Genomic DNA, 14,028 nt, shown 5'->3' on the forward strand with positions numbered 1-14,028 from the left:
GCTCTATCACCTTGCTAAAAAAAGGCGATACATTGTATCACCTACCTTCTTCTTAAACCCTTTTACTTCTCTGGAACAATCCATGCACTCCTTGGATGTCAGGAAGTCTCTTCTATACTACATTGTCAGGACAAAACTGTTCAGATAGACCAATAAGCTATTCATCTCCTATAAGGGGGAGAGAAAAAGGACAACCTATATCAAGACAGACTGTCCCACTGGCTCATAGAGCTTATCTTCATGTGTTACAACCAGCAAGGGGTGAGGACATTCTACCAGGGCTATGACCATGTCAGCGGCCAACCTGTCTGTTATAACATCTGCAAAGTAGCCACGTGGTCACCTGATCTGCCCTTTGTGAAGCTTTATGCTGTGGCCAATAGGGGTGTGCATGGAACCGGCTGGCCCTGGGTCATCTCAGGCCACGCATCCCATTGTGCAGGCCTCCTAGGGGAAGTCTCCCGGAGGGGGTAAGTGATTAAAAAAAAAACAACCACCGCAAACCCCCAGTGGGGTTTGGTCCAAAGTCAGACCGGACAGGGGGTGGTTCAGTTCGACCCTGAATGGTTGAATCGAACCTGTTTGCACACCACTAGTGGCCAACTTTGGTCGGGTAGTTCTTTAAAAGGTGCTCTAACTGTATCCTAGCACCCTCCACCATCTAGATGAGTTTGCTAATTGCCCATTTTGTGAGGGTATATGGATCATCTCAAAGATAAACAGGTGATTATGTTCACTCACAACATCCTCCCAGCCTACCCTGCTGCTAGGATACTTCCACAGTAATAATGGCTTACCTGACTTAGCCCATCAACATTCTTCCTGATTGGCTGCTGCGATGAGTGAATTGAGGAAAAGGTGCTCTCTTGCCTAAAATAACAGTAGCGTCACATGCGTGATTTGATGGAACTGAAGAGTGTTTCATGGAGCTTGGAATTCTTCCTTGGGGGCTATTGCACAGAACCCATTATGTGAGTGAACATGGATCACCAAAAAGATCACCTATTACAGGTAACCAACCTGTTTATCATCTTTACAGAGTGCCATTGACATCTTGGGTTTCAGTGCAGAAGAGAAGGTAGGAATCTACAAGTTGACAGGAGCAGTAATGCATTACGGGAACATGAAATTCAAGCAGAAGCAGCGGGAGGAGCAGGCAGAACCAGATGGCACAGAAGGTAAATGTTTCATAGTGCATCATCCTCAGCATATGCACATGCCTACAAAATGTTATCTGTTTTGCTATCAGCTTTCTATGGTACCAGGATGAATAATTATAAAAGCCAGTACCCAGCATTGTGTCCCACATTTCCAGCTTTCTACTCACTTTAGTATGCTCAAGGAACTAAACTGAGGACCGGAGTATGCAAATAAGGCCATGGCTTGGGTAGTAATGGCTGGGATCACCATGAGCAGGGAAGAGATTTAGCTCCCTTGCCAATGGTGTCACTCAGTGTTCTCTCTAATTTTTTGCATTTGTGTGGGGAATGAAGTTTGTTCTGGGTGGCAATATCAAGGCAGTGTGTGCACACATGCATTCAGAGTTGTGCCTTCCTGATTCAACCTGAGCAGGATCTAAAATTAACTGAGTGGACATTAAAAAAAATTTTTGTGAGTGCGCACACATGCACACGCCTTAGAGGGAACACTGGTGTAACTGTATTCATGTCTTTATTTTCTCCCTAAAGTGAGGCTGGAGCAGGCAGCAAACAGGACAAGTTAGTATTGAAGGCAAAGCGAAAAATAAGCAGTGCAATATTAAAGCTATGTGTTTCTTCTGTGGCCATTATTGCTACAATCAATCTCTTCGTTTTGAATGAGAGATCATGGAGTTGGTTCATGATTTCTGAATGCCCAGAGCTGTGATATAATGCCACTAACATTTCCCTCTCTCCGTCTTGTGTCTAGTGGCTGACAAAGCCGGCTACTTAATGGGCCTGAACTCTGCAGATTTGCTCAAAGGCTTGTGCTACCCACGAGTAAAAGTTGGAAATGAATATGTGACTAAAGGACAAAATGTTCAGCAGGTAACATCAGCCCTAGGACTAGAAGAGATATTTTCATTCATCTGGGGATATTGTCCTATAGCATTTGTGCTTATCTAATTATATATCTTTCCTATTTATAGTCTGCTACATGCAGGAAGGGATGCTGCCTCCAATTAGGATCACTACTATCAAATGCTAGTGCCACCTATTGGCTGGACACATTACAACAGCATTTCCACACACCTACCACCTCAGTTTCTTCCACGGCATGCAGCCATTTCTTCCGCCCAACTGCAGCACAGGAGAGATGTGGATGGAACCGGTCCGGAGGCCCTTTATGGACCTCCGAACCGGTTCAGCTGGTCCGATGCCAGTGGGGGTAGTTCTTTAAGGGCTGGGGAGGGTGCACGCAATGTGCGTGCGTGATGTGTGCAGTGGGTGCGCATGCGCAACAGCGGGTGCACGTGCAGATAGTACTTCCTTTTTTCCAGCCAACAATGGGGGAAGGGGCGGCAGGGAGGTATGCTGCCACCCCATGGATTTTGGAAATTTAATGGAGCGCCAGTGGGGGAAAAGTGGCAGGAGGAGTAAGTGCACCCTCCCCCACCGTTAAAGAGCCACCCCTACCGGTGTCGGACTGCAGCTCCACAGTTCCATGCACATCCCTACAGCACAGACATTTCCCTTCTACCAGATCAGGTTTTCATAACCCCAGACTAGACCTTCATGTCTCCCCCTCCCATGCCAGCCAACCTAACATCAGACAATGCTGCCACTGGAAATGTGGGGGCCCATTCACTGACAAAAATGCTTGGGGATGGTCCTATGGTTGGTGTTCTCCGAGCTACCCTGGACCCAAGGCCTCTTCAGACTGTAAAGGTCAAAGACAACACCTTAATTGGGAAGTGGGGATTAATTGGAAGTGCATGCAGTTCTTTCTTATTGATTCTTGCTGTTGGTTTTTGCTGTGGTAGGTATACAATTCAGTGGGTGCACTCGCAAAATCTGTCTATGAGAAGATGTTCCTGTGGATGGTAGCACGCATCAACCAGCAGCTGGACACCAGACAGCCAAGGCAGCATTTCATTGGGGTGCTGGATATTGCTGGCTTTGAAATCTTTGATGTCAGTATAGGCAACTTTAATGCTATTCAACAAAATTCTGAGATGCCCACGCTCATTAAACTTACAAAAGTTTTATTTTGCATGTAAAGTACAACAGCCTGGAGCAGCTGTGCATCAACTTCACCAACGAGAAACTGCAACAGTTTTTCAACCACCACATGTTTGTGCTGGAGCAGGAGGAGTACAAGAAGGAAGGGATTGATTGGGAGTTCATTGACTTTGGAATGGACTTGGCTGCCTGCATTGAGCTCATTGAGAAGGTGAAAGATGCTTCCTCAAGAGTCATTTATTTATAGTGGCAATTCTTCTTTTAATTCTCACTGTTGCTTGGCAAAAAACTTTTTGGCAAATAAGTGCCAGCACCTGAGCATTTCAGACTATTGGTATAGCTTAACATTCAGATGTTTGGTCCTTTGTGGTGCTCTTGTCATGTGCTGGAGGGTATGTATCTTTTCCACTGAGGGGCAATTCCACAGAATTAAAAAGTTAAAACTATTTCATGTAATAAAAACACTTAAACAGTTTAAAATTAATTTCAGTTAAAAGCCTGAGAAAACAGTGTGTTGGGGGCCTTCCTAAAAGCAATCCGAGATGGAGATGCTCTTATTTTGACAGGGAGCATATTCCAAAGCCCCAGGGCAGTCACAGAGAAGGCCCAGTACCAAGTCACCACCAAACGAGCCAGTGGCAACCATAACTAGACCTCTTCAGATGATCATGAGCAACAGAGTTCCTGATGAAGAAGGCACTCTCTTAAGTACCCTGGTCCCAAACCGTTAAGTTCTTTATATGTAACAACCAGCACTTTGTATTTCTCTCAGAAACATATCGGTAGCCAGTGCGGTTCCTTAAAATCAGTGTTATATGGTCCCTTCAGGTTGTCCCAGAGACCAGTCTGGCTGCCGCATTCTGTAACAATGGTTGGTTTCAGGCTAGGTACAAAGGCAGCCCCACATAGGCAGGCATTTAGGGAAGTTCTGCCATTCTCTGATGAGGTTGATATGGAGAAATAGATCTGGGTGTCACCATCATGTTGATAACACCCTGCACTAAATCTCCTGATCTCCTGTTCTCTCACAGCAGTTTCATATAGATGTTAAAAAGTATTGGAGACATTATTGAGCCTTGTGGAACTCCTTGTTCTCACTTTGCAGAACAGCAGTCTCCAAGTTACACCATCTGGAATCTACCACAGAGGTAGGAACAGAATGGAATAATGACAGAAAGGGGCAGGAATTAGTGATGAAAAAAGCTGGTTAAACTTATTGGGTCCAAAAAGATAACTTAATCTAGCAGAGAAACAGGGGCATCAGCAGTAAGGCTAGCTTATCTCTTGGAAGGTCCATGTTTCATGTTCATCTTTGCTGCTGGAAGTTGGAAAAAGCTTCAGGCTCACTTGCCATCATCAATCTCATGTTTTTCTACCATCTTAGGGAGGTCAAGTTGAACAATAGTAACCTGACCATCCATTGAGCCACATCTGAGCAGGGATTTGAAACCCAACCTTCTAAGTGTTGCATCACACGTGCCTTTTTTCTTTGATGACCAGCAAAAACTGCTCTGGATCAGGAGCCATTGTTAAGGGGAAAGAAATTAATTTGTTGTCATTAGCTTAAGTACACAATTAGTAACTTCATGTGTCAGAAGCAAAAGCAGATGCTCCAGAATGGTGTTAGTGCTGCAACTGCTCTAGCAAAATCCTTTGTAACCATCCCATTGTTGCATTCTGGAGGCTATTTAATCATGTGTCATTTCTCTCTGTATGCTGCTGTTGGACTTCCCAGCCAATGGGCATCTTCTCCATCCTAGAAGAGGAGTGCATGTTTCCCAAGGCAACTGACACTTCTTTCAAGAATAAGCTCTATGACCAGCATCTTGGCAAGAGCAACAACTTCCAGAAGCCCAAGCCTGTGAAAGGCAAGGCTGAGGCTCATTTCTCCCTGGTGCACTACGCTGGCACTGTGGACTACAACATCACTGGCTGGCTGGACAAGAACAAGGACCCTCTGAATGAAAGTGTTGTAGGGCTGTATCAGAAATCATCGCTGAAATTGGTGTCTTTCCTATATTCCAACTACGCAGCTACAGAAGCAGGTAAGCACCAAATCTGAAGATGAAAGGTTTGCTCCTTCTCATTCACCTCTATTAAGCTATTTTTGACTCAACCATTCTGAGGGGCAATTAGAAGTGATTCTTGGCTTGGGTTCTTGTCTTCCCATAGCACAAGCACCCAACCCCTTCAAGCACGCACCCATACTACAGATGTGTGGAACTACCAAGTCAGCAGAGTCTATGCAGGAGGAAGAGAAACTCTGAAACTCATTGTACTTGCTTAGGAAAGGGGGTATTGATTCCCGAAGCTCTGTTCAAAAACACTAACGCACCAAAACAGACATGTGGATGGCTCCCTTGCAAATATGATGCTTGTTTAAGAAATGGTGCAAGCTAAACTGGATCTCTACTCACACTGCCAGTCTGGTTTGCTACCATTATTTGTTGAGTCTTTGAATGCAGTTCTCATGGATGGCAACTCAAATCCAAAGGAACCTGTTATGTCTAAGTTGCAATGATATCATTGAGGCCTAAGTTAGTTGTGCATAACTAGTTCAATTGATTTCATTGAGACCTAAGTGCAACACTTTTTCTTTGGATTTTCACCAGTAACTTTAGAAGAAGAAATTATCTGACTAAGCAACTCTGTTTATTGTGAATACATGGATCATATTTCTCTCATATGAAGTGATCTTGATTTGGTCCTTTTCTCCAAGGAATATATGTCCATCATGGAGTAAGACAGTTCACACAATTGCTAAGAAGGTAGGGCAAGTGTCCTGCCCAGTTTCAGGAGCTGTGTGCACCTTCAATTTTCAATCTTCTGTTAGCAAACAACTTGGTTGGAGAAGGGGGAAGTGATCGTCTGTGAGACGGGAGTTGGGTAGGATGGTGCACTTGCACCCAGCATTTTAAAGAGGTAGGAGGGAAAGCTGTCCTTCCCAGCTCCTATCTCACAGACAATCACTCCCGCTTCCTCCTACCTAGGTTTTTGCTAGCATACAATTGGAAACCAGGAGTGTGCACCACTCTCAAAGCTGAATAGACATAGGACACTTGTCCTACCCAGTTAGCAATTGTGTGGACTTCCTTAGTACTCGTATGTGTTTGCAGCTATTTAATAGATCAAGGGGGCGGACTCTAGTTAAGGAGCAAAGTTTTGAAAGTTAAACACAAAAGATTATCCTTCATTTGGTTTTCATAGTATGAGCAGGCTTTCCTATACCCTCTCTTCTCCTGGTTGAATCATAATCCCACCCCACATAAGATCCCAATGACATGATTTTTGTTTTTGATCTGGGACATGAGATAAGCAACAGCTTCTCAAACCAACACCAATAAAATGTGGATTTAAGCACTAGTGGTTGATTGGATTATCCTGCCACAGTTTACATCTAGCTGTACATATCAGTCTGTTCCCTTTATGAGACAAAGAGTTTGGTGTGCAGAGTTCAACATCTGACATGCCTAGTAATTACTGTTTTGTTCCAAGGAGAAGGTGGAGGCAGCAAGAAGGGTGGCAAGAAGAAGGGCGGCTCCTTCCAGACAGTGTCTGCAGTGTTCAGAGTATGTGGCCCTTATTTCAGCTCTGTTCTTCATAGTATTGATTGGGGTGGCCAATCTGAGGCTCTCCGACTGTTGTTTGTTTGTTTTATTTAAAATATGTCTATACTGCCCCAAACTTGTGTCTCTTGGTGCTTTACCATTAAAATCATTTAAAACATTAAATCAATTAACAATTAAAACCATTTGAAAGATTAAAAACATTTAAAACCCAGTATTAAATTTATTTAAAACTATAAATCTAATTAAAAGCCTGGGTGAATGTGTGTCTTCAGTGCCTTTTTAGAAATTGCCAGAGACGGGGAGGCTCTTATTTCGACAGGGAGCACATTCCAGAGTCCAGGGGCTGCAACGGAGGAGGCCCGTTCCCGAGTTGCCACCAGCTACTTGTTGCACTACTACTGCAATCATCCCCAGCTGCAGTGCATTGTAGCTGGGGATAATGGGGGCTGTATTCCAACAACAGCGAGAGAACCTCAGGTTGGCCATTCCTGCTATAGATCCATATGGAAAACCATTCTGCATGTTGCCGTGTTTAAGGCTCTTCCCTTTCCCTCTAATACAGGAGAATTTAAACAAGCTGATGACCAATCTGAGAAGCACCCATCCTCACTTTGTGCGTTGTTTAATTCCTAATGAGACCAAGACACCTGGTGAGTTATTTATTAACATACTTAATATCCCACCTCTCAGCCCTCTAAGTGGCCTCCAAGTTATACATTAACACAACAATAACCTAACTTAAAATAATGTAAGCTATATAAACAATTTAAACAAAAATCATTTAAAAAGCATATACAGCAGGGACAAAATAACAACATAAATAACCAAATAAAGATTATTAAGTTAAAAAGGAGGAGGGGGGAGTTTTCACTGGTTGCCAAAAAGATGGGAAGTTTGGATCCAGGTGAATCTATGTATGGAGAACATTCTGTAACTGAGGTGCCATTGCCAGAAAAGTTTGCGTGCGCGCGCTCTCTCTCTCTGATTTTCACCTGCCTAACCCTGAATAGCAGTTATTGTCTCAGTGTTGATGCTTTCAGTGGGCCAGATAGGAACTTTTTTTGCCTCTGTGTTTGATTGGCTGTGACTGTTCTTCTTCCCTAATCCGTACAGTTATAGAAAGGATGTAGGTGCATTAATCCAGTGGTCGCAGCTGACAGTCAATGTACAAGTTGGGAAAGAAATTGTGGGAGAAGACTGGTGAGCACCCTAAGGCACTCTTAAAGTGAAGAGTAGGTTCCCAAATCCACTCCTTGAGGGAGTCTCAAGGAAAGTAGGAATGGGATCTCTTTTAAGCCCTAGCTACAGCACTGACTTCAAATGTTGTATGGCTTAGGGGAATTGATGGTGTCTGGAGATTCCTTAACTCAGTAGAGTCAGCTGGGAGGGATCATAGAGCAGGAATCAGATTGGGATTGATCTATTGCTTGAATCCAGGGTGGTGTTGCCTGGTAAAGTTGAGGGAAGGATGTATCTCTTCCTGACATTAGTTATGTAACTTTTGTGCACTGTAGAGGGGGCAGATATTGACAGAGTATGATTAACCTGTTGCAGACTGTAATGTATTGAATAAAGTTTTAGCTCATTTTGAACCCAAGCTGATGCCTTTTCTTTACTGGTGGAGGGCAATGACTGTACCTGCACATTTTGCATCCTTTCCTCTCTTTCCTTCTTGCTTTCCTTCTGGATAAAAAGGTGAAATGGACCATCACCTGGTGATGCACCAGCTGCGGTGTAATGGGGTGCTGGAAGGTATTCGGATCTGTAGGAAGGGCTTCCCCAGCAGAATTCTCTATGCTGACTTTAAGCAACGGTACACTTCTATTTAACTCTTTTGAACACTGTTAATTCATTATATAATACTATAAATGGGCAAATGCTTTCAAGATTTGTACTTTCACGAAGTATCCAGTTCCTTCATGTGTAAGATGCAATCAAGCTGGTTGTTTGTGTACCATGCTAAAGGGTGGGGGGAACCACTCCAAAATGAACTATTTAATTCAGAGACATTTAAAATCACTATCCAATTATGTTCCTGAGTGGTCTTATAGAGACTGGCCCACGTTACACAGACTTACACTGGTGTTTTCCAATCATCTCATGCTGTTGGGGTTGCTTAAGCAAGAGTTGGCAGTCTTGTGCAACGGCACAAGTCCACAAATAACTAAAGTCGCACATAGCACTTTGAGAGTTTCCAAAGAAAGTTATGTTTCCAAAGTAAGCTGCGCTTCTGAAGTGTGAGTACACAACTTTTGCAGCTTTGCACAAGACCTCTGGAACTTCCTTAGATGCCTACAGTGGCAGGGACTGATTAGAAACACCAGCATAAGCCTGCGTAACTGTTAGACTAAAATTCATGTGAGGGATTCTTCCTGTTAATCTGTTTACATTGGCTGTCATTTAATTTCTCTTTGCCCATTTGTTCTCAGTGGGACATCTGTTAGAAGGCCAATTGCAATTGTTGGTTCATTCCAGCTCATATTCACTCAGTTCAGCAGTGTGGAATGACTGTGGAGAAGTCTGTTCATATGTAAAGGGAGCACAAGACAGTGCTCCCACCTTACTGTTTTATTGTCTCCCTCCTTAAATCTTATTGCCTCATTAAGACCAGACTGCCTTGTGCTGCAGACCTATGTTCTCTTGCCTCTCTGTTCCTTTCTGACCCTTACCACAGATACAAAATCCTTAATGCCTCTGCAATCCCTGAAGGCCAATTTATTGACAGCAAGAAGGCTTCTGAGAAGCTTCTCTCCTCCATTGATGTTGATCACAATCAGTACCGATTTGGTCACACTAAGGTAAAAGCAAGCATGGGTTTTGGCATTGTTTTCCAGCTGGTGAAAATTAAAAGTTTATGAGAAGGGGATGGCAAAACAGAGAAGGGATCTGCACATCCTGCTAATCTCTCAGGATCCCCTGAGGTTTCTGCTGATATGTGTCAGATTCTCAGGAAGGGGATTTTCAGTCACCCAGCTGTAGGACTTCACTCCTCCAACTACATTCTTCTCTGAGAAACCTAGCTGTTACAGAAGCCACCTTTTGCTTTTCCTCCTTGGTGCTCCCTTCCTCTGACTTAAATGACCAAGTACAGTCGCTGCAGTCTGGAGGATAGTGGGCACTAGCCTCCCGCAAGAGGACACAGCCCTCTCAAGAGACAATGCCCCTGTGAGGATAGCTAGGAGGATCAACTGTCTTGTTCTGCTTGCCCACAAGGCTAGGCAGGATGGGGCAAGAAATGTCCACAGGACCTCAGAGAGGTCCAAAAAGGAGCAGGTTGGCTTGACACCAAACAGAGATAGATTGAGCTGTTAAGTACCTCTGAGCTCAAACTATCCTTCCCGGGCTCTTCCTCCCTGCTTGGAGAGTGGACACCTTTAAGGGACAGCCTCCTGGAGTCTGGCACTCTTCCTCCACTCTGTCTGCACCTGGACAGCTTGTTGCCGGCGCTGGCGTGCAGATACGGGGAGGCACGATGGAGTGGGAGAGGCAGATTCTGCAGTGGGCTTGGTTCCAGGGTTGCTGTCTCAGGGAGCTCAGGCCCCGAGGGAGCTACTTTGAAGAACTGCAGCTGCCTCCAGTTCTAGTCTGGTGTCAAGATCCAGGTCTGGGGGTAGTGCTAGTACTGCCTCCTTAGGTTCTGGTCTGGTGTTAAGATCCAGGACTGGGGCTGGGACTTCTTCCTCAGTATCTGACACAGAATGAGTGAGGGCTGACACCCCGGGCCATGACACAGCCAAGCCCCTGCCATTCTGTTCTGCTGCCGCAACATATTAGCATGACATTGGGGCAATTCTCACGACCAACAAAAATCGGGCTAGGAGAGCCTAGCCCGATTTTTGTTGGTTATAAGAACCACCGGGCTTGCACCGGGCTTCGAGAACCCCTGCTAAAAAGCAGGTTTGCGGAGCGAGCGCTACAGCAAACCTGCTTTTTAGGCTCATGAGTAGCCGCAGCGCGGCTTCGCGCTGCGCCTAGTCATGAGTAGACCCCCAACTGGGAGGCGAAAAGCCGCCTCCTGGCTCAGGGGTCTCCCCAGTATGCCCTGCGTGCTCACGCAGGGCATACTGGGGCTTGCGAGGGCTGCGCGGCCCCCGCCCCCCCCACCCCCACCGGCTCTGTCACGGAGCCAGCCATCGTGTGGGCAGCCAATCTGGCCGCCCAGGGCTCCCTGCTTGCTCGTGAGTGGGGAGAGTGGGCTTAGCCCACTCTGCTCGCTCACCGGTAAAAACCGGGTCTCACTGATCGTGAGACCTGGTCCATTATCTTCATTGCTGGGCTGCTTGCCAACCTTTCTTTGATTTATCCCTGTTGCTGCTTGAAGGAAAATGGAGGATAATGTTATCCTAAGTTCTGTGTTTCCTTTTGGACAGTGGGCAAGCAACTAGGTTGTGATCCGACAACCCAGCGTCAAAATATGACTGCTTGTTTCCACATGATTACTGCTTATCAGCAATGCGTGCCCCCTTTGGGGATGTTCCTCTCTTGTATCACTGGGTGGGGATAGCAAAAGAACAGCCCTGTGTTCATCTGCTATGCTTCCAAGGCTTGGGTACTCTATCATTCTTGTGCAAGAACACAAATACATTTTGGAGCTTGCCTACACACCAGGACCATTCTACTAGACATAAGAACATAAGAACAGCCCTGCTGGATCATGCCCAAGGCCTATCTTATCCAGTATCCCGTTTCATTCACACAGTGGCCCACCAGATGACTCTGAGACATCCACAGGCAAGAGGTGAGGGCATGCCCGCTCTCCTGCTGTTGCTCCCCTCTGCAACTGCTATTGAGAGGCATCTTGCCTCTCTGAGCTGGAGGTGGGCTATAGACACCAGACTAGTAGCCATTGATAGACCTGTCCTCCATGAATTTGTCTAAGCCACTTTTAAAGCCATCCAAGCTAGTGGCCATCAACACATCCTGTGGCAGAGAATTCCATAGATCAATTATGCACTGTTGGAAAAAAATACTTCCTTTTGTTGGTCCTAAATTTCCCGGCCTTCAGTTCTGTGGGATGACCCCCTGGTTCTAGTGTTGTGAGAGAGGAAGAAACGTTTAGCTCTGTCCACTCTCTCTACTCCATGCATAATTTTATACACTTCATGTCTCCCCATAGTTTAGTTTCCAAACTAAAAATCCTCATATGCAGTAGCCTTACCTCATAAGAAAGGTGCTCCAGCCTCCTGACCATCTTGGTTGCCCTCTTCTGCACCTTTTCCAGTTCTACAATGTTGTTCTTAAGATACAGTGATCAGAACTGTACACAGTACTCTAAATGTGGCCGTACCATAGTTTTGTATAAGGGCATTATAATATTAACATTTGTATTTTCAATCCCCTTCCTAATGATCCCTAGCATGGAATTTGCCTTTTTCACAGCTGCCATGCACTGAACTGACACTTCCAATGAGTTGTCCACCACAACTCAAGATCTCTCTCCTGGTCAGTCACTGACAGCTCAGACCTCATGAGTGTATATGTGAAGTTGGTGTTGTTTGCTCCAATATGCATCACTTTACACTTGCTCACATTGAACTGCATTTGCCATGGAGACATACTTTTGGAGCTCCTCACAATCTGTTTTGGATTTCACTACCCTAAATAGTTGTGTCATCTGCGAATTTGGCCACTTTGCTGCTTACCCTAACTTCTAGATCATTTATGAGAAAGTTAAAGAGCAGTGGTCCCAGTACAGATGCCTGGGGGACCCCACTTCTTACTTTCCTCCATTGTGAAACTGTCCATTTATTCCCACCTTCTGTTTCCTGTCCTTCATCCAGTCACCAATCTACACATGAACCTGTCCCCTTATCCCATGACTGCTATAATTACATGAAGCATTAAGTCCCAACAGTCATATTAATTGTTTTATACTTGAGATCCCCCTGCCCTTTTTTTTTGCCAATGCCCTTTCTAGAGATCTGCCTATGTGAATGCCTTTTGCTACCAAAAGTATGAAAACCTACCACAAAGAAAGCATCTTGCCATATTGCCTGCTTTCCATTTTTAAATTGCACTGCTTGCCACAATCATTTATATACTTTCAGCTAGGTTTGTGATACCCAGAGAGTTCCAGATACCAGCAGCAGCTCTGCATCACTTGAATGTTCCCACTCTTTTCTCACTATCACAAGCCTGCTCAGCTTAGCTTAGGGAACTTCTGAACTGGCACAGCAGTAGTGACCCTTGGGTCATTCTGTGAGTTACCTATACAGGGTGGTTCACAGAGGGACTAACTGCAAGCCTGAGGCGATGTTAAACTGAGCAGCCTTGTCACTGTGGCTGCTGTATCCTTTCTGACAAAGGAGGGAGGTCCATCACCTCTTATATGTACCATGAACAACAACATTCTCTCCACTTGTTATAACTATGAGCTTGTTTAGTAATTAATGTTACTTCTAATTCTTTAACCTTCCTAAAATGTTGTAGGTGTTCTTCAAAGCTGGCCTCCTGGGATTGTTGGAAGAGATGAGAGATGAAAAATTGGTAGCCCTCATCACCCACACACAGGCCATGTGCAGAGGATATCTCATGAGGCTTGAATTCCAAAAAATGAACGCAAGAAGGTAATTAGTGATTTCCTCCTTAAGCCTCTGAATGCACCTCATTAAAATCACTGGCATGTTACCTCCGGAAAATGACTAACAGTAGTATGGCCTTCTGTAGTACATAGGCCATAGAACATCATACTCTATTCCCTGGAACAGGCCCAAACTTTTAATTTGAACAAGAGTATGTATTTTCAGTGCAAACTCTTGAATTATTACTTTCTCATCACCAATATGAACAGATGAATTTGAACTCTGGGGTCAGGGTTCAAAATAACCAGGTTTCAACACTTCTTCACGTGATTAATACAATCCAGATATTTTGTGACTTCTTCTACACCCCTGTTTTTATTTGGCAAATGCCAGCTATCACAGATTCGTATTGACATAGATGAATATTCACTTAGTACTGGAACATCTGAAGCCACTTTCATCTTAAGCCACTTTTCAATACATTTACAGGGAATCAATTTACATAATTCAGTACAATGTCCGTTCGTTCATGAATGTCAAGCACTGGCCCTGGATGAAACTGTATTTCAAGATCAAGCCCTTGTTGAAGAGTGCTGAATCAGAGAAGGAAATGGCCAATATGAAGGAAGAATTTGAGAAAACTAAAGACGATCTTGCAAAATCTGAAGCAAAACGAAAAGAGCTTGAGGAAAAAATGGTGACACTGGTGCAAGAGAAGAATGACCTTCAGCTTCAGGTTCAATCTGTAAGTAACTTACTGCACCTCTTGCTATTTTC

General features: G+C 44.6%; 1 protein-coding gene across 1 annotated transcript in view; it reads left to right on the plus strand.

The window, feature by feature from the left end:
- LOC128343485 (myosin-4-like) overlaps positions 1 to 14,028 on the plus strand; it is a 60,634-nt gene that overhangs the window by 14,620 nt on the left and 31,986 nt on the right. The window contains exons 10-20 of the mRNA XM_053292615.1: positions 1,040 to 1,178; positions 1,909 to 2,027; positions 2,963 to 3,112; positions 3,202 to 3,372; positions 4,897 to 5,206; positions 6,657 to 6,730; positions 7,293 to 7,380; positions 8,426 to 8,543; positions 9,405 to 9,528; positions 13,160 to 13,296; positions 13,741 to 13,996. Of these exons, the coding sequence (XP_053148590.1) occupies positions 1,040 to 1,178; positions 1,909 to 2,027; positions 2,963 to 3,112; positions 3,202 to 3,372; positions 4,897 to 5,206; positions 6,657 to 6,730; positions 7,293 to 7,380; positions 8,426 to 8,543; positions 9,405 to 9,528; positions 13,160 to 13,296; positions 13,741 to 13,996 (1,686 nt within the window). The remainder of the gene's footprint in view (positions 1 to 1,039; positions 1,179 to 1,908; positions 2,028 to 2,962; positions 3,113 to 3,201; positions 3,373 to 4,896; positions 5,207 to 6,656; positions 6,731 to 7,292; positions 7,381 to 8,425; positions 8,544 to 9,404; positions 9,529 to 13,159; positions 13,297 to 13,740; positions 13,997 to 14,028) is intronic.

This window comes from Hemicordylus capensis, chromosome 2 (genome assembly GCF_027244095.1).
Source record: "Hemicordylus capensis ecotype Gifberg chromosome 2, rHemCap1.1.pri, whole genome shotgun sequence".
NCBI classification, from domain to species: Eukaryota; Metazoa; Chordata; class Lepidosauria; order Squamata; family Cordylidae; genus Hemicordylus; species Hemicordylus capensis.